The 21,911-nt window shown below is 40.8% G+C and overlaps 1 protein-coding gene across 6 annotated transcripts in view; it reads right to left on the reverse strand.

Moving 5' to 3' along the window:
* The window catches only part of Pcdh15 (protocadherin related 15), a 1,498,824-nt gene that overhangs the window by 96,160 nt on the left and 1,380,753 nt on the right, over positions 1–21,911 (reverse strand). For all 6 annotated transcript variants that reach the window (XM_063279549.1, XM_063279551.1, XM_063279550.1 and 3 more), the window contains one exon: positions 19,982–20,109. In XM_063279549.1, coding sequence (XP_063135619.1) covers positions 19,982–20,109 — 128 coding nt within the window. The remainder of the gene's footprint in view (positions 1–19,981; positions 20,110–21,911) is intronic.

Raw genomic sequence — 21,911 nt, forward strand, 5'->3', positions numbered from 1 at the left:
CGGAGTCCAGGCTGGGGAATATCTTGACCTTCTTACTCATGTGTGCCTTTTCCCCAGTCCACCACCTTTAGCTCAGAACTCATGTCTGGAACACTAGCCTAGTCTGGACTTCATCTGTCCTCATTGCAAAGGAGTCTTAGGCCAGGATGCAAAACCACAGGGCTTTCCCGTATCTCCCACATCATATCCAGCCTTGACACTCAGACCTAGCTGCCCCAATTATCAAGGCTTGGAACAGGAAGCACATGCTGTACCAGCCCAGTCCAGTCTGCTCACCTGACTTCATTCTATCCAAAACATTTACAACCTACAGACCCAACACCACCCTATGTCTTTTCTCTTTATCCAAAATGCTTTATCCATAACAAAGTCAGAACCTACAAAGGAAAGCCACATGCCCAGTTCTTATCACGGGAGTACCAACAATAATAGGAAAGATCAAGCCAGTATCTTTTCTGTGAAACTGGCCGGTCCTGTTGACATGCTTGCAAATACAATGATCTAGATGAATTCCAGGATACAGGACTTAAAAGAACAATGATAAACCTTCTCAAAGAGTTAAAGGAGTTTGAAGATGACACAAAGAAACAGCTCAATAAAATAAGAAAGAGAAAAGAAAGGAGGAAAGAAAAAGAGCTGAAAGAAACAAATACCCAAGGGGTGACCAAGAAAATACAAAACAGGATGATGGAAACAATGAAAACATTTCAAGACTTGAGGATGGAATTCAGTCAGGAGATATAAACATCAAAAAGTAAGCTGGGGCCTTCATAAGGGTCCCAAACAATGGAAACAGGGGCTATCCCAAAAGCTGTTGCCTCTATATCAGACATGTTCTACTAGCTGGGCCACCTTGCATGGACTCAGTGTGAGAGAAAGTGGCAGAGTGAGGGGATACCCAGGGGACCCCACCTGCTCAGGGGAGAAAGGGAGAAGGCAGGGGAAGGGTTTTGTGTGTGTGGGTGACTGGAAGGAGATCTTTGAGTGTGCTGTAAAGTGAATAAGTGAAAAAAAATGAAATAAAATTTTTAAAAAGTACAAGCTGAAAGAAGATAAAATTGCAAAACCCAATAGACTCATCTAGAAAATTCAAAGGAAAGCCCTACAAGTAGAAGAATCAAGTAGAAAGCAGAATGTTAGCTCTCAAAGGTAAAATAGACAGTACAAACCAAATAAGCAAAACACATAAAAAAATCACCACCATACACACACACACACACACACACACACACACACACACAGAGAGAGAGAGAGAAAGAGAGAGAGAGAGAGAGAGAGAGAGAGAGAGAGAGAGAGAGAGTTGGACGTATGGAAAGAAACAGACACACAAAAGAGATACACAAGAAATGTGAGAAAACATGGGGAAAAAAAACCAACCCTAACATTACAATTTATAGTGAGGGAGGGGAATCCCATGTCAATAGCAAAGACCAGATTTTCAACAAGATTAGAAAAGAAAATCTCCCCCCACCAATAAAGACACACCTATACAAAAGCAAGGAGCACACAGAACACAAACCAACAAGACCATAAAAGAAAATCCACACGACGTGTCAAAGAAAGCAGTGTAGTGCAAGCTGCAAGAGAAAAAAAAAGCAAGTTACATGTAAAGGAAAACATGTCACAATGTCGTGGATTTCTCAATGGAAGCTTTGGGTGACAAAAGAGCCTGGAACAATGTATTCCAAGTCTTAAGAAACACTAACAGTCAACCTAAGCTAATGAAACTAACAGAAGTATTTGCCATATTTGAAGGAGAAAGAAACATTCTAGGAAATAAACATCCCAAGCGGTTTTCAACAAAGCAAACCTAAGGAAAATGCAGGAGGCATTATTTTAAACTGCAGAATGGAAGGAGCATAGCAAAGAGTGTATGGAAAGAAATATGACGTCATAACTGTTGAAACACAACACACCACTGGGAACACCAACAACTACTCCAGATATCAACAACACAATGACGACAATTAGCACATGTTCAATAGTAGCTTTAAATCTCAATGATCTCAACTCTCCAATCAACAGGCAAAGACTGACCGAATGGATGAAGAAAACAATCTCTGTCTATCTGATGCTTACACAAACATAAGGATAGGTACTCTCTTGGAGAAAAAGGATGAGCAAAAGTACTCCAACCAAGAGGGACCACAAGCAAGCAGGCAACTCTATACTCATACCCAACAAAATAGACCTTAATCTAAAACTACGCAGATAAAGAGGGGCACTTCATTCTAATCAAGGAAACAGTTAACCAGGAAGACATTACTATCCTAAATGTACATGCAGCAAAGTCTGGGGTGCTCAGTTTTATAAACTATCAAACAAACAAACAAACAAACAAACAAACAAAAAACTACTGGATTTAAAGACATAGGTTAACATCAATCCATAAAGAGTAGGTGATTTCAATATCTATGTTCTACAATAGATTTTCTGGGCAAAAAATAAAGAAAAACATCAAAATTGATATCATACATTAAATAGAATTAACAGATATCTACAGAATATTTTTACCCAGACACCAAAGAACCACATTCCATTCAGTGGCACATGGAATCTTTTCTAAAACAGACCATTTCCTGGGGCACGAAACAAATATTTACAAATGCAAAAGATTAAAATAACTCCCTGTATCCCATTTGACCACAATGTAATAAAACTTAAAATTGATAGAAAAATAAAATCTAGAGTGTAAGTAAAACCATATAGATTAATTAACTCTACTTAATAATGCATGGGTCAAAGAAGATATCAAGAAATAAAAATAAAAGAACTAAATGAAAATGAAAACAATACAATAAACCCTCTGGAAAACAGTTACACCACTCCTACAAGAGAAATGTAAGTAAAACACATGAAAAATTATGAACACACACACACACACACACACACACACACACACACACTCAGAAAGAACACAAGGAAATTCCTCAGTAATGATGTTACTCAAAAGTTTGAAAATATTGAAACAAACCAAATCTTAACCTAATTAGTGGCAAGAAATAATAAAATGTCAGAGCAGAAATCAGCGAAATAGAAACAGAAACAAAAATATCAACAAATCTGAGACCTGGTTCTTTGAGAAGCTAAGCAAAATTGACAGATTCTTTCCACAACTAGTAAAAAGAAAGAAATGACCCATGTTAATGTAATCAGGAACAAACAGGGAAGCATTATAATAGATAAGAAATTCACAATATTTCAAAATATCGCAAATGTCTGTATTCCAGTAAGCTGCAAAACCTGAAAGAAATGAATGCATTTCTAGGTCCAGCCAAACCACCAAAATGAAGCCAAAAAGATATTAATGACTTGAACAGAGACATAACAGATGAAGAAATTGAAATAGTACGAAAAAGAATTTCAGGTAAAAACGTTCAGGATCAGGTGGAATCACAACAGAGTTCTACCAGACATTCAAAGAAGATGCACATCCATTTCTTCTTGAACCATTTAAAAAGAAAGGAAGGAAGGAAGGAAGGAAGGAAGAAAGAAAAGAAGGAAGAACATTTCCAAACTTCAACAAATCCAGTATCACTCTAGTACTCAAGCAAGGGTAAAAGCAGCAGAAGCAACAAAACAACAACAACAACAACAACAACAACAACACTATAGTCTGATATCTCTGGTGAACATAAAAATTAATCAACAGAATACTTGCACATCAGACATACATTATAAAGATCATATACCATGTCCAAACTAGCTTTATCCTTGAAATGAAGAGGCAGTTCGACGTACACAGGTCAAAAAAATGCATTAAACCACATAAAGGGATTTAAAGACAAAAATAACAGGACTATCTCAATAGATGAGAAAAAGCCTTTGATAAAATCCACCATTCCTTCATGATAAAGGTCCTAGAGAATGTAGGGATAGAGGGAACATACCTCAACTCAATAAAAGCTGTATGTGAGAAATCTGCAGCTAAGAATCATCACAAATGGGGAAAACTTGAAGCAGTTAAGTCATAGGGATGTTTATTATCCCCGATGCCTTTGGACATTGTACTTGAAGAACTAGCTAGAGCAATAAGGCCATAGAAGGAAATTAAAGGGATACAAATAGAGAAAGAAGTGTCAGACAATGCCCATTGGCAGGCAATATGACATTATATAGTAGAGATTCCAAAAACTCTACCAGAAAACTTCTAGAAACAATAAATTCAGCAATATGGCAGGATACAGAATCAAGGTGCATAAACCAATAGTTTTCTATACATCAATCAGCAACAAACACAGAGAAGGGTATCATGGAAACACACTCACTCACAATTGCCTTAGAAAATCTAGGAATAGATCTAACCTAGACAGCCAAAGAACTCTACAACAAAAACTTTAAACTTCTGAGGAAAGAGCTAGAGAAAGACACTAGGAAATGGAAAGGCATCCCATGTTCATGGATTCATAGAATTAACATTGTGAAAAGTGATCCTTGTACCAAAAGCCACTTCCAGATTAAATGCAATGCCAATCAAAATCCCTATTTTACCCTTTGCATAAACAGAAAAATATCATGAAATATGAACAATAAAAGATGCTAGAGAGAGTAATCCTGAGCAAAAAGAACAATGTTGGATCTTAAGATGTACTGCAGAGGAATAGTAACAAAACAATATTATCCTGGCACAAGAGCAGACATGCAGACCAAGACCAAACATGAACACACATAACTTCAGCGACTTCATAGTTGTCAATGATGCCAAAAACATACACTGGAGAAAAGCAGGCATCATCAACAAATGGTGTTCTGAAAACTGCCTGTCCACCTGCAGAAGAATGAAGATAGACCACTACTTATCATCTTGCACAAAAACTAGCTACAAGTGGACCTAAATGCAAAATCTGAACCACTGAAAATTCTAGAAGGAAACATAGGCATGATGTGCAAACCAGAAAGGACTCCATTTGCCCAATTTAAAAGGCCAACAATTGACAAGTGAGAATTCATGAAGCTTCAATGCTTCTGCACAGCGCAAGAAGCAATCAACCTGGTGAAGAGTAGGTCACCCAATGGGAGAGGATCTTTCCAGCTATGTATTTGACAGAAGATTAATATTTAGAATACACAAAGAACAGAGTAAAGACTAAACATTGAAAAACTGAGCATGGGGCGTGAACAGAGAGTTTTCAAAAGAGGGAAAAATGGCTAAGAAGTATCTCCAAAAAGTATTTATCCTCCTTAGCATTTAGGGAAATGACAACCAAAACAATTTTGAGATTTTTATCCTTGTCTTAGTGAGGGTTACTATTGCTGCAATGAAACACCATGACCCCCAAAAGCAAGTTGGAGAGGAAAGGGTCTATTTGGCTTACACTTCCAGATCAGAGTCTATCACTGAAGGAAGTCTGGTCAGTCAATCAAGCAATGCAGGAACCTGCAGATAGGAGCAGATGTAGAGAACATGGAGGGGTGCTGCTGCTTACTGACTTGCTTTCTTATAGAACCCAGGGCTACTTGCCAGGGATGGAACCACATGGGATGGACCCTCACCCACTGATCACTAATTGGAAAATGCCTTACAGCTAGATCTTACGGAGGCATTTGCTCAACTGAGGCTCCTTCCTCTTTAACAACTCTAGCTGTGTCAGGCTGACACACAAAATCAGCCAGTACTACTGATCCCTTGACAACTTGATACACAAGCACATGACTATCCCAGTCTTTACAAACTCAAACTCATTAAAAAACAAAACAACAACAACAACAAAAAATAAAACAAAACAGGCACAGTCGCAATCACAATCAAATCAAAGTAAAACAAAACCTGAACTGTCCAATATCTGGGGTCCACTCACAATCTTCTGGACTCCTCCAAAGGACTTGGGTCACTTCTCCTGCTCTGCTGTCTGCAGTACACACAGCTTGTCTTCTACACTCTAGTTTCTTCCACTCCATTGCTGTTGCTGTTCTTGGTGGTCATTCCATGGTACTGGCATGTCTAAAATGCTGGGGTCTTTGACTGCAACTAGGATGCACTTTTACCAATAGCCTCTCATAGGCTCTTTTCCCGGTGCCAAATTTCAGCTTCTTTGCATGGTCCTTTCAGTTTTGGACCTTCAACTACTACTGAGGCTACACCTTCTTCTCCAATGGCCTCTCCTGGTCTCTCACACTGTCGAGTTTCAGCTGCTCTCTATGACCCCTTCATGCCTTCAAAATTAGTACCACCTATGATTCTCACACATTACCAAGCCTGGCTGCCAGCATGGGGTACAACTATGGTTGCCTCTGGAACACAGCCTCTTTGTGCTGTCAGAAAATACTTCCTAAAAGATTTCACCTCAGTGATGATGGTCTCCTCCTCCACCACCACCACCTCCTCCTCCTCCTCCTCCTCCTCCTCCTCCTCCTCCTCCTCATTGATTTATTTATTCAATTTACATCTAGGTCGTAGCTCCCTCTCTTCTCCTTCTAGCCCCACCCTCAAAAACTCCTCCTCCCATTACCCCTCCCTTTCTCATAAATGAGAAGCCCCTCCTTGGAACCTCAGCTGTCTCTTCTTAATCACTGCTAATTTCTTAGCTCCAACCAACCAGCAGCAATTGTCCCAGTAATGTAAAGATTTCGCTTCAGTACTTCTTGTCTCTCGTTAATCACAGCTGATTCTTCAGCCCCGGCTAACCAGAACCACAGAATCTTTAATCAAAATAGACGACAGCTCTGTTAGAATTTTTATACTTCTACCCGAAACTTTAAAGCCTGGCCTCCATCTTCTGTGTTGCTCTCCATGGTTTTATCTTCCAAGCTCCCAAAGAACTTCCCACTGAGCTTTGAACATTCAATGGCTTTTCTAGCCCAAAGTTCCAAAGCCCTTCCACAATCTCCCCCCAAAGGAGATTTGTCTTAGGGTCGCTATTGCTACAATGAAACACCATGACCGAAAAAGCAAGTTGGCGGGGTGGGGGGAGGGTTTATTTGGCTTACACTTACAGGTCATAGTCCATGATTGGAGGAAATCAGGACAGGAACTCAAACAGGGCTGGAAACTGGAAGCAGGAGCTGATGCAGAGACTGTGAAGAGGTGCTGCTTACTAGTTTTCTCTCTTTCATTTTCTTAGCCTACTTTCTTATAGATACCAGGACACTAGTCAGGGATGGAACCACCTCCCATGGGCTGGAACCCCCCCCCTGCCCCATTGGTCACTAATAAAGAAAATGGCTTACAGCTGGATCTCATGGAGGCATTTCCTCAACTGGTACTCCTTTCTCTCTGATGACTTTAGCTTGTGTCAAGTTGACATAAAACCAGTCAGTACAATCTTACCCTAGTCCGAATGGTGAACATCAAAGAAACAATTGACAACAAATGCTGGAGAAGGGGGGGAGGGAATCCTCATTCACTGTTGGGATCATATGGGTAATTCTGTAAATACTGAAAATGAATCTCACATGTGACTTCACTTAGGCTGCTCCTTGATATGTGCCCAAACGACACCTGCTCAACCATGCTCATTTCTGCTTTACTTAAGATAGATAGAGAATGGAAACAACTGAAGTGCCCTACAAGCTATGAATAGATAATGAAAATGTGGTAAAGTTACACTTTAAATAATAAATAGAGAATGGAATCATGAACTTTGCAGGTAAATGGATAGAACTAGAAACGATGTTATTGAGTGAGGTAACACAAGTTCAGGCATACAAAGATCCTATTTCTTTCTTAATGGAGAGTCCTAGCTCCCAAACCTCAGATGAGTGTGTGTGTGTGTGTGTGTGTGTGTGTGTGTGTGTGTGTGTGTGTGTGTATTATGTGTGACCTGATCTGGGAAACCGGAGGGAGAGGTGCTTGAGGGAGGGACAGGGAGATCAATGTGTTAGAAGGTGGAGGGAGGGAAAGGGAGAAATGTAGAGTGCATAAGTAAACAGCAGCCATCACAACAGAAAGAATTGCAAGCTTCTGGCATAGGCTCTGCATGAGGAGGATAAACTTAGGAAGTGGGCTGATGGGCCGGCTCGGTCAGAGAAGGAACTGGCACCACATGACTGGCCACATGAAATTGAGTTCCAGAACCCACGTAAAGGTGGAAAGGAAGGACCTACTCTGTGAAGTTGCCTTCTGACATCCACGTACCCTGCATTCCACTGGTAACACTCCCATGACATTAATACAAATACATTTCTAGACGTATAAAAGAGAACTGTGGGTAGATACCAGAAAGTCCCAGATGCCAGAAAAGCAAGAGGTTTCTGGGACCCAACAGTGATGACATTAGCTGAAATATCCAAACAAAGGGGAGAGAGACCCTGCAGAGACCATATCCAAAGGTTAGGCATGGCCTCCTGGTTGAGGGATGGCGCCACCCACCCTTCACAAAATTTTAACCTGAAATTACTCCTGTCTAAAGGAAATACAGGGACAAAGAGTAGAGTAGAGACTGAGGGAAAGGCCATCCAGAGACTGCCCAACCTGGAATCCATCCCATATGCAGCCACCAAATCCAGACACTTGCTGATGCCAAGAAGTGCTTGGTGACAGGAACCTGATATGGATGTCTCCTGAGAGACTTGCCAGAGCCTTACTGATACAGACGAGGATGCTTACAGCCAACAATCAGATTGAGCATGGGGACCCCTATAGAGGAGTTGGGGGAAGGACTGAAGGAGCTGAAGGGGTTTGCAACCCTATAGAAAGAACAACTATATCAACCAAACTATATCTAGACCCCCGGCCCAGAGTTCCCAGGGACTAAACCACCAACCAAAGAGTACACACGGAGGGGGCATGGCTCCAGTTGCATATTGGCAGAGGATAGCATTGTCCAGCAATAATGGAAAGGGAGGCCCTTGGTCCAGTGAAGGCTTGTTCCCCAGTGTAGGAGAATGCTAGGGTGGTGGGGTGGGAATGGTTGGGTGGGTGGGGGAGCACCCTCTTGGAGGCAGGGGAAAGGGGGCTGGAATGGGGGACTTTTGGAGGGAAAACAGGGAAGGGGTAACATTTGAAATGTAAATAAACAAAATAACCAATAAAAAATGAAGGGGCATTTAAGTCCTATTAATGTTAAAGAATGAGAATAAAACACAGGAAACCATATGTCCATAAGATGGCTAAAACACCAAAGATAGAAATTTTTTTAGAACAACCAGAGTGTTCATGTACTGCTAAAAAGTTGGATGCTAATTGGTGCAATGTTTTGGAAAATATTGTGTCATCCACCATTAGGTGTGAGCATACCTGCAAACCTTTATTGCACATTTCTACTTCTGTCTGCCAACAGAAATCAATAATATGTTCTTTGAAAGATACCATAGCATGAAGCTGAAAAGGTGGCCCAGAGGTTAAGAGCACCTGCTATTCTTCTAGATGACCTGAGTTCGATTCCCAGCACCCACATGATGGCTCACAACCATCTATACTCTAGTTCCAGGGGACCAGATGCCTCTTCTGGCCTTTTCTTTAATCTCCATAAATTTTTTCTTTAAACATAAGGCCCCAGTAACCTAAAATTCAAAATTAAGTAAACCTTACAGTCATGTTGAACACCTGAAGATCATTTATGCCAAGAAAATATTTGATGTAATATTTTTATTCAAATAACATGTACTTGGAAGCAAAATAGTTTACATGTATAGAAACTTCAAAATGACACCACACATCACCTGCTGACACCTAACTGTGTCACATCATTGACATGTGCAGTAGGTCTACTCTGTTTCACTAGGCATCATATCTTCAGTGCTTATCCTGGATACACTACAAGGCAGGGCTGAATAATATTCCATCATATGTGTAGACTACATAGTAGCGTATCCATTCATACATAGACAGCCAATGAATTTTTCCCACCTTTTATCTTTTTTGACTGATGTTGTTTTGTGTAGGTTAATGCCATTATGCAGGTGAAGGGAGGTATAGGATAGAACAAGGCCTGTCCTTGGACAAGAAGGAAGAATGGGTGGGAGAAAAGTCTTAGAGAGGAGAGGGAGACCTGAGAGAGGGGGAGAGCAGCAGAGAGAACATGGAGGAGGATGTTAAGACTTCTCTCTGCACATTTACAGGTTATTACGACTATTCTTAAGGGATGGATGTGTACAGGATTTTGTATGTCTGTCTAGATGAATGAATTTCATCTTATCTAGGTAGGCGGTTTATATCCTTATCAATTGGTTGTAAGTTAATTGTGTGGATGTATTATTGTACATTGAACATTTAACATAAGAATCTGGTTGTTGAGTTTCAGTTTGTTGAGTCATGATTTCTCTGGAAGCCATGACAGGAAGCCATGCTAGGGTATAGAACACTCATGGCTAGCAGGGGCTGTGGAACGCAATGTGTGTGTCAGGTGTGGTAACAACCTGCCTAGGGGACAGGAAGAGGCTGACAGAAACAGCAAGAGTGTGCTGATCACTCCTCGAGGATGGGGTGAGCCCTCTATCACTGAGCTACCCCAAAGTCCCAGGAGTGAAGTTTTTAAATGATGTTAACGACTTGGATTAGAGACTAAAGAGAAAAAATAGTATCGGGCTCTCCTCCCACTCTCCGCAATTAAAATGACTGATTACTCGTTGCCAGTGGAAATCAATGTAGTAAAACACTCTGTAACAACTGTGTCAGCATTAAGCCTGAGCAAGTGCTGATCAGGCCTGTTTGGTCTTCATCATCCGTGACCTAACATAATCTAAGTACTGTTTGAACATGACATGAACATTTCGATTCCCAAGAAGACTCCATTCCCACGTGAAACACCACTGTCTCGTGAAACATTGCTCAGGAGGCTGTGCACAGGTATGCCAAAATGAGTGGAACACCTTTGTCCAAGGACATCGTTGACAACAGGACAAGGGTGCTTGGTTCAGGCTGGGTAAGTTTGCAGGGCAGGCACAGCCTCTCCCAGGGCATAGGACAAGCTAAGCAGGTGAAAACCGAAATATCCTCTAAACTGTCCTGTGGTGGCAAATAATTTAAAGCTGCCTGCACCTCCATTTCAGACTATTTTCTACTCAGTGTAGTGTAAACCTGCGGTAGGATTACTTTAGACGGTATGTTCACCCAGAGTTAACTACTGCTTACCCTTGCCCCCTTCTTCCTTGTTGTCTCATTAACTAGAATGTTGTAAGGAGAGTCGAAAGCTAGTTCTGTGTTCTTAGTACACAGTAGGAGTATACCACACTTGCTTTTTAAGCATGAGTGCCTAGTACGCCCATTAGCATATTAGATAGACAAGACAGATAGACAAGTTCCTCATTTCCCACCACATACAGGGCAATCCATTCAAACAATGATCTTACTCTGTTATCTTCACACAACATATTTTTAAGTACCAGCTCAACCTTGCTCTCCATATTCTACGGGAGTAGAGCTTTCTTTCTTGATATTTCTAAGTACCATACTACATTGTCATTTCTGTTTTAGACCACATTTTTTTTCTCTCTTGTTTTTTAGCTGGCAGCATCTTTTGAAAGATATAACTCTCAGTATTTTGAGTTTTTATGGCAGACTAAAAAAATAACTTTTATTCATAGGAGATGAAATCTGGCATTACTCTAATATGCGACAGCTAGTGGCTTAAAAACCCTCTCTCGTATCCCCAGATTTGTCATTTAAAAACCATCTTTCTCTCCAACATCCCAGGAGAGTAGTATCCAATTCAGTGCGACTTTTAAATAATATTTTTCCACTCGAAGCATGAATTGAAGACTGCTGTCACTCATGTCTACTGGGCTAAGACGGGAAACAGGATTCCTTGATTCCAGGCTGTGAGAAGCAACTGTGTCGGGTCAATAATGGCTGATTCCATCCGCACACTGGTTTCCTGCCTTCCGGTCATATTTCTTTGGCTTTCGCAATTTCTTGCTGCCCCAAGTGAGTATAGATCCTCTTCTATAAGCTCCACTCTGATCTATCCACCTCCTTGATCAGTCTTATCTTCTGTATTCTCCAGAGTGGTGGGGTGTTCTTTTAGTAATTAAATGGTTCCTTCCTTTGAACCTACAGTGCAGTCTGTGTTCTCCTAACTGAATTACTCCATCGGGGCTGTCCATCAGGGCAGTGATAAACTACCTACATTTAGTCATTCTGTTCTTGGGTTTCTGATCACAGCAAGAGAATGTTTCATTGTCAAATACTAGTTTCTATGAAATGTTTGGACTCGAAATGAGTGCTTCCCACCTGAGCTTCACGTTTATGTTTCTCTAGATCCCCCTAGAGCTTATATCTCTGAAGTACTTATTGCTTCCTCTTATATTTGATCTTTTCCTTCTTTCTATGACTTTCTGCTAGAAAAGACAGTTTTCTGTAGTTCTTTTTGTTTGGTTTCAGACCCCAGGGCGAAGGACTGAGACGTGCGTATTTTACCTATCAAATCTGCCCTGGTCTCTAGATTCTCTTAGCATCCCTTAGTCCCTCTGGCCTACCCAGCCCCTCCCCCACAGACTCCTCCCTGTATTTCTGACTTTTTCATCTCTTCTTCTTCTTCTTCTTCTCCTCCTCCTCCTCCTCCTCCTCCTCCTTCTTCTTCTTCTTCTTCCTCTTCCTCTGCTTCTGCTGCTTCTGCTGCTTCTGCTTCTGCTTCTGCTTCTGCTTCTGCTTCTTCTGCTTCTTCTGCTTCTTCTGCTTCTGCTTCTGCTTCTGTTTCTGCTTCTGTTTCTGCTTCTGCTTCTTCTTCTTCCTCTTCCTCTTTTCCTTCCTCTTCCTCTTTTCCTTCCTCTTCCTCCTTTCCTTCCTCTTCCTCTTCCTCTTTTCCTTCCTCTTCTTCCTCCTCTTCTTACTCTTCCTCTTTTCCTTCCTCTTCCTCTTCCTTCTCTGCTCTTTCTCTTCCTTCTCTTTTTCCTCCTCTTCCTCCTCCTCTCCTCCTTCTTCTTCTTCCTCCTCCTTCTCTCCTCCTTCTCTCCTTCTCCCCTCCTCCTCCTCTCTTCTTCCTCTCTTCTTTCTCTGTGCATGTTTTCGTTTTCTCCCCCCACCCATGCCACCTTTCCATGGCGATTTCCCTTCCTCAATCCCTGGGGCCAGTGAACTCACCTGAGAGAAGCTTCCCAATAAACCTGCCTTTAACATAATCTGATCTGGCTTGAATTGGCTCATTTCACCAGAGGAGGAATAACTTAGCACTTTTGAGTAGTGGCCCCTGTGCTATACACACCACAGACCCTAGGGATAGAGGTAGACGACCTTCTCTCTCTCTGTTTCTGCTTACAGCACATGGTTCTATGTCTTTTACAAATACTATCGGGTGGTATCGATGCTGTCGTGTAGAGATGGTTTGTTCTGCAGAGGTGTATTCGTGGCGAACTTGGTTCCCATACCAATATTGAAAGATAAAGTTGCTCTTTAAGAAGTGAGGCAATGCAGAAAGAAACAGGAAAGAGCATATGTCAGCAGCTTGAGAGCACACCTAAAAGCTCTAGAACAAAAAGAAGCAAATACACCCAGGAGGAGTAGAAGGCAGGAAATAATCAAACTCAGAGCTGAAATCAAACAAGTAGAAACAAAAAGGACCATAGAAAGAATCAACAGAACCAAAAGTTGGTTCTTTGAGAAAATCAACAAGATAGATAAACCCTTAGCCAGACTAACGAGAGGACACAGAGAGTGTGTCCAAATTAACAAAATCAGAAATGAAAAGGGAGACATAACTACAGATTCGGAGGAAATTCAAAAAATCATCAGATCTTACTATAAAAACCTATATTCAACAAAATTTGAAAATCTTCAGGAAATGGACAATTTCCTAGACAGATACCAGGTATCGAAGTTAAATCAGGAACAGATAAACCAGTTAAACAACCCCATAACTCCTAAGGAAATAGAAGCAGTCATTAAAGGTCTCCCAACCAAAAAGAGCCCAGGTCTAGACGGGTTTAGTGCAGAATTCTATCAAACCTTCATAGAAGACATCATACCAATATTATCCAAACTATTCCACAAAATTGAAACAGATGGAGCCCTACCGAATTCCTTCTATGAAGCCACAATTACTCTTATACCTAAACCACACAAAGACACAACAAAGAAAGAGAACTTCAGACCAATTTCCCTTATGAATATCGACGCAAAAATACTCAATAAAATTCTGGCAAACCGAATTCAAGAGCACATCAAAACAATCATCCACCATGATCAAGTAGGCTTCATACCAGGCATGCAGGGATGGTTTAATATACGGAAAACCATCAACGTGATCCATTATATAAACAAACTGAAAGAACAGAACCACATGATCATTTCATTAGATGCTGAGAAAGCATTTGACAAAATTCAACACCCCTTCATGATAAAAGTCCTGGAAAGAATAGGAATTCAAGGCCCATACCTAAACATAGTAAAAGCCATATACAGCAAACCAGTTGCTAACATTAAACTAAATGGAGAGAAACTTGAAGCAATCCCACTAAAATCAGGGACTAGACAAGGCTGCCCACTCTCTCCCTACTTATTCAATATAGTTCTTGAAGTTCTAGCCAGAGCAATCAGACAACAAAAGGAGATCAAAGGGATACAGATCGGAAAAGAAGAGGTCAAAATATCACTATTTGCAGATGACATGATAGTATATTTAAGTGATCCCAAAAGTTCCACCAGAGAACTACTAAAGCTGATAAACAACTTCAGCAAAGTGGCTGGGTATAAAATTAACTCAAATAAATCAGTTGCCTTCCTCTATACAAAAGAGAAACAAGCCGAGAAAGAAATTAGGGAAACGACACCCTTCATAATAGACCCAAATAATATAAAGTACCTCGGTGTGACTTTAACCAAGCAAGTAAAAGATCTGTACAATAAGAACTTCAAGACACTGAGGAAAGAAATTGAAGAAGACCTCAAAAGATGGAAAGATCTCCCATGCTCATGGATTGGCAGGATTAATATGGTAAAAATGGCCATTTTACCAAAAGCAATCTACAGATTCAATGCAATCCCCATCAAAATACCAATCCAATTCTTCAAAGAGTTAGACAGAACAATTTGCAAATTCATCTGGAATAACAAAAAACCCAGGATAGCTAAAGCTATCCTCAACAATAAAAGGACTTCAGGGGGAATCACTATCCCTGAACTCAAGCAGTATTACAGAGCAATAGTGATAAAAACTGCATGGTATTGGTACAGAGACAGACAGATAGACCAATGGAATAGAATTGAAGACCCAGAAATGAACCCACACACCTATGGTCACTTGATTTTTGACAAAGGAGCCAAAACCATCCAATGGAAAAAAGATAGTATTTTCAGCAAATGGTGCTGGTTCAACTGGAGGGCAACATGTAGAAGAATGCAGATCGATCCATCCTCATCACCCTGTACAAAGCTTAAGTCCAAGTGGATCAAGGACCTCCACATCAAACCAGACACACTCAAACTAATAGAAGAAAAACTAGGGAAGCATCTGGAACACATGGGCACTGGAAAAAATTTCCTGAACAAAACACCAATGGCTTATGCTCTAAGATCAAGAATCGACAAATGGGATCTCATAAAACTGCAAAGCTTCTGTAAGGCAAAGGACACTGTGGTTAGGACAAAACGGCAACCAACAGATTGGGAAAAGATCTTTACCAATCCTACAACAGATAGAGGCCTTATTTCCAAAATATACAAAGAACTCAAGAAGTTAGACCGCAGGGAAACAAATAACCCTATTAAAAAATGGGGTTCAGAGCTAAACAAAGAATTCACAGCTGAGGAATGCCGAATGGCTGAGAAACACCTAAAGAAATGTTCAACATCTTTAGTCATAAGGGAAATGCAAATCAAAACAACCCTGAGATTTCACCTCACACCAGTGCGATTGGCTAAGATCAAAAACTCAGGTGACAGCAGATGCTGGCGAGGATGTGGAGAAAGAGGAACACTCCTCCATTGTTGGTGGGATTGCAGACTGGTAAAACCATTCTGGAAATCAGTCTGGAGGTTCCTCAGAAAATTGGACATTGAACTGCCTGATGATCCAGCTATACCTCTCTTGGGCATATACCCAAAAGATGCCTCAACATATAAAAGAGACACGTGCTCCACTATGTTCATCGCAGCCTTATTTATAATAGCCAGAAGCTGGAAAGAACCCAGATGCCCTTCAACAGAGGAATGGATACAGAAAATGTGGTACATCTACACAATGGAATATTACTCAGCTATCAAAAACAACGAGTTTATGAAATTCGTAGGCAAATGGTTGGAACTGGAAAATATCATCCTGAGTGAGCTAACCCAATCACAGAAAGACATACATGGTATGCACTCATTGATAAGTGGCTATTAGCCCAAATGCTTGAATTACCCTAGATCCCTAGAACAAACGAAACTCAAGACGGACAATCAAAATGTGAATGCTTCACTCCTTCTTTAAATGAGGAAAAAGAATACCCTTGGCAGGGAAGGGAGAGGCAAAGATTAAAACAGAGACTGAAGGAACACCCATTCAGAGCCTGCCCCACATGTGGCCCATACATATACAGCCACCCAATTAGACAAGATGGATGAAGCAAAGAAGTGCAGACCGACAGGAGCCGGATGTAGATCGCTCCTGAGAGACACAGCCAGAATACAGCAAATATAGAGGCGAATGCCAGCAGCAAACCACTGAACTGAGAATAGGTCCCCTATTGAAGGAATCAGAGAAAGAACTGGAAGAGCTTGAAGGGGCTCGAGACCCCAAAAGTACAACAATGCCAAGCAACCAGAGCTTCCAGGGACTAAGCCACTACCTAAAGACTATACATGGACTGACCCTGGACTCTGACCCCATAGGTAGCAATGAATATCCTAGTAAGAGCACCAGTGGAAGGGGAAGCCCTGGGTCCTGCTAAGACTGAACCCACAGTGAACTAGTCTATGGGGGGAGGGCGGCAATGGGGGGAGGGTTGGGAGGGGAACACCCATAAGGAAGGGGAGGGGGGAGGGGGATGTTTGCCCGGAAACCGGGAAAGGGAATAACACTCGAAATGTATATAAGAAATACTCAAGTTAATTAAAAAAAAAAAAAAAAAAAAAAAAAAAAAAAAAAAAAAAAAAGAAGTGAGGCAATAACTACCCAAAGACTACACATGGACTAACCCTGGGCTCCAACTGCATGGGTAGCAATGAATAGCCTAGTAAGAGTACCAGTGGAAGGGGAAGCCCTTGGTCCTGCCAAGACTGAACCCCCAGTGAACAGGATTGTTGGGGGAAGGGCGGTAATGGGGGGAGGATGGGGAGGGGAACACGCATAGAGAAGGGGAGGGGGAGGGGTTAGGGGGATGTTGGCCTGGAAACTGGGAAAGGGAATAACATTCGAAATGTAAATAAAAAATACTCAAGTTAATAAAAAAAAAAAAGAAGTGAGGCAGTAGAGGTGATTAGATCATTTGGGTACTATTTTTGAAAGGAATTAATACTTTCTTGTGGGCATAGGCCAGGTCTCCGGAGGTAGACATACTTCTCAAACCAATATGTTTTTTATAAAGTGAGTTTCAATTTCCCAGTGTGTTCTCCTGCCCCTGTTATTCCATACAAACCCATGTTACAAGGGCAGAACACCCCACCATGGGCTGAATAGGTGGGCTGCCCATCAGTTGGAGGATTTTAGCCTACAGTGCTATGATCAAACTAATCCAAACAAAACCCTGGTGGCTATACATTTTCTAATAGTATCATGAAATAGTCCAAGATGGTCAAAACCGAATTTCCTTGCTAGAGATCTGCAGACCTATTTAATGGAATAATTTAACATTTGAGTATTTGAGTATCTTTTTTTTTCCCCTGACACAGTATACAACTTTTAGAATGAGCTGCATTGTCAAAATTCACATGGGCATTCCCACCCTATTGTCCTCTGAAAATTGAACCCTCTTTTACTCTTCTTACAGTTTCTATATTCTGTATTTTCATCATTGCTTTTTGGTTGTTTAAGACCAGGACTCTTCTACCCATCTGGCCTCAGGCTCCCTAGCCTTGACTACCTTATCCCCATCTTCCTAATCACAGACTTATAGTTTAGCTCAGGAATCAGGATCTGCCATTGGGGAGGAGCTATTGGCTGGCCCATGGTTTGTTGGCTTGGGTGAAAGTCTTTTGTTACTAAAGGTGTTCGATAAGTGCTAAAGGAGATAGCATTCATCACAGAGGGCCTGCCAATGGGAAAAAGCTTACAATGAGCAAACATAGGAATGCCAAAACTGAACTTGCCAGAGATCAAAATGGGTTTGTGTCTTTTAGTGTATAGCTGTTAGAATGTTTAAGGTGCACTCAGAAAAATAATTCTAACTGATAATCTGCAGTGAACCGGTATCTGAACTCTTACCCCAAATAGAAAGAAAATATTTAAAATTCTCTTGTGTCACAACAAAACAACTGAAAGCATTTAAGGGCATTTTAAATATGCATGTGTGGATATTAGAGAAAATCTGAAAGCATCAGTCTGAGATTTGAGCATCATTCAGCAAATTAGATAAGTAGTTTGCTAAATTTTTCTGAAATACGAAGGAATTTTTTTAAACAACTGATATTAAAGTCCTACAATTTGCAGTATTTAGGAATAGTTTTATTTTGCTAATTTAAGCACCATTTGAAATTTGAAAAGTTGTTCCAAGGAGTCAATTTTTTCCACTATAAATCGAGGGATTTCCATATCTGCCGCTAGAAATTTTATTCTGGGACTCTGTGGAGTTATTCTGCAGTGATCCTAATAGAGGTGTGATAAGGTATTGAGAGGGCTGCCTTGATGGCTTAGCAGATAAAAGTGTTTGCGGCACTAGTCTGAAACCAGAGCTCAAGTTCCCAAACCCAAATAAAGGAGGAAGAAGAGAACCAACTCCAGAAATGTAGCCTCTGATGGGTAGGTGTTGATGTAACCCCAGCCACAGCATCACGTAAACACAATAATAAATAAGTAAACAAGCAAACAAATATGACAATAAAAATTAAATATATGCTGGGGGGCACTGTAACATTTTATGTAGAATGTTTCAAGTGTTTTGGCCCCAGGTTTAGTAGAAGTTTATGAAGCTGCGTAGTGTTCACCCCATTATAAAATATCTGTGTTGGGTTTAGATATTTAAATCCACGTATTTCTCTCATGTTTGGATGTGACATGTTCCTCAGGTTTATGTGTTTAAATATTTGCTTCCCAGAGGGGAGGTTCATTTCTGAGAGGATATGGAACCTTTAGAGGTATGTAACTAGGGATGGGCTTTGAGGTTTTAAAGCTTCATCCCCACTACCTGTCCTGACGTAACAATTTTGGGATCTTAAAAAAAAAGAACCCCAAACCAAAGCATAGACACATTATAAGACTATGTCTCCATTCCAGGTGTGGTGATTGGGGACTGCTTCAGACTGCCCTCAGCAGCTATAGTTCTCATCGAGCTCTAGCAGGGGTGCAATTTTGCCAGCTGCAGATAGTTTCTCTGATTGTGTGACATTCTGGGGACTTTTCAGAGGGTCTGTAAATGCAAGAGCCCTGAGAGGCAGGGTGGACTGTTGGTTGTTGGTTGTTGGTATTGGGCCGTTGTTGGTTAAGGAATTATGCACAACAACAAGAAACAACAACAAGAAGAAATTGGATATCCTGAAGGTGATGATCAAACTTGCCCCAAGTTACTCATCATCCTTAATTAGTAGGAACTAGTCTTACAATAATATTGCCCCTTTCTAACCCAACATTCCTCTCTATCCTTTCTTCTCTCTTATCTAGTATTAAAGGGGTTCAAAGGGCAGAAAAGGCATAGAGAAGGAGGAAGAAAGAAGGACCCACAAAGTAGTTGAAGATTTTCTGGACTGCTAATGTAGTGTGCTGGTCGACCTCATGTTCCTGTAGCCAAAATGTCTCCATCCTGATGGACTTATCCTCTCTGGAACTGTGATCCAAAATAACCCCTTCTCCTAGCATTGCCTTCATTAAGGTATTTTGTCCGGCACCAGAAATCAAACAAGGGCAACTCTATTGTTTGTGCTTTTAGCCTGAGCATAAGTGCCACGGATACAAATGATCAGGCTATGGCGGTGTCTGCAAGAGTCAGAGTTCTCTGCACTCAGCAGAGTTTCACATCGGAGTTTCTTTCCTCATACCTTCACTCTGAGCACAGACGTGAACATCCTCGCGTCTTCAGACACACCTCCAATGTAGAATTTCTTCTGGAACACTGGGGGGTGATCGTTTTCATCCTGAATCTCAATGTACACCTTAGCTGTATTGCCTGGGAGACAAGACATGTCTTTGTTAGTGATTATTCGTTAGAATAAAAATAAAGCAATATTTGTCATACTTTTCAGTAAAGAGATACATGTAACTGTTTAGGAAGTCATTCCTAAGTGATGTCTATTTCTTGGTCAAGAGGATACAAGTATGAATATTACTAGTAATGTTGCATTCTTACTTTATTTTTTAAGCACTAGGCATTCAATCTAGGGCCCAGTAAGTGCTAAGCAAGTGTTCTTTCAATGTCACTGACCTCTAACTGCCACCATTTGAATTGTAATGCCATAGCAACTTAACTTCTTTACTTAGATTCCCTTTTGTAGTCATAGATAAACCACCCAAATATTCCTGAATGGTATTACTGGACACTGACTTACTGAAAGCTAGTTGACACTAAATTATAGGTCACATTGATCTGTATGGCTTCTATATTTGAATAAGATCTGCAGAATTAACTTTATAACTTATGTATTTATTAACATGTACATATACACACTTATACACAATTGTGTCTCCTAGAGATGTCTCCACAGAGACACCTATGAATTTCTCATCAACATGGCTTCTTAAAGAAGATCCTAACAAGGAGGACACCAATAGACGTGCTAACATGGGAGGGGGAAATTTAAATGCTTTAAAACCTAGACAAAAAACTACAGGTAACTAAGGATGCTGAGAGATAGCAAAGTAGTTTTCCCCAGAGAGGACCAACACCTCCCCACAACTGGTTACCCAATAACAAGTGGTCATCCCTGAAATCATGGATACACAAATACCATTATGCTGACTGAACAGGTTTATTTATATATCTAGGAATATATATATATGCATACATTTTTACAATATATATCAACAATCTATCAATCATCTATCTATCATCTATCTATCTATCTATCTATCTATCTATCTAGTGTTACTGGACACTGGCATACACACACACACACACACACACACACACACACACACACACACACACCCCTCAACAATTAAGAGAAGACCACAAATTGGAGAGAGAGAAATGTGAATAGGGGATCGCATGAGAGCATTTAGAATAAGGAAAGAAGGAGGAAATTATGTATTTATATTATACTATCATTAAAAAATAGACTATTATAAAAGTCCCATAGTTTTGGCTCTTTGTAATTACTGGACAGGATGTGACAGGCTCTGCTCCAGGGGGTGCAGCACCATCTAGAGATGGAACACTGAGTTAGTAAATATCACGCTTGATTTTAAGAGGATTAAGACAAATGGAGGTTAGTGGGGCAGCCTCCCCTATGTAGGTGGCATGCCTGATATTTGAACACGTGGTGGTATCCAGCGGAAGGAGATGGGCCCTTACATGTACTGGTTACCACCACTGCCTCCTCTGAAACAAAGTAAGTTGTGTGCATGCATGGCAGTAAGGGAAATGAAAGGACAATTAACCTTTGGGTGTAAGCATCATTTTTAGGCTATAAAGCACTCGGGTTTCTTCATGTTTTCATCTTCCGTTTTGCCCATTTCCCTTGCAGTTTGCACCATTTCTGACTTGCTCGATGATTTTTATCCCCATTGCTCTCTCTCCAACCCCACTAACATGGTTTTATTTCCTACAGAGACCTTATTACTTTCTGAAATTGGGCTTATCTGGCATCAGGGCAATGTGGGGGATGTTCTTCTTCTCTGTACTGTATGCTTGATCTGACAACTTTTTATTGGATGGGTAAATGAATTAATAAATAAGGACAGAGTCATAAATCCTAATGTTTCTTTTTTTTTAATTATGGTTTTAGCATAGTCACCTATCCAACCTCTGCT

The sequence above is a fragment of the Rattus norvegicus genome, chromosome 20 (genome assembly GCF_036323735.1).
Source record: "Rattus norvegicus strain BN/NHsdMcwi chromosome 20, GRCr8, whole genome shotgun sequence".
In the NCBI taxonomy this organism is placed as follows: domain Eukaryota; kingdom Metazoa; phylum Chordata; class Mammalia; order Rodentia; family Muridae; genus Rattus; species Rattus norvegicus.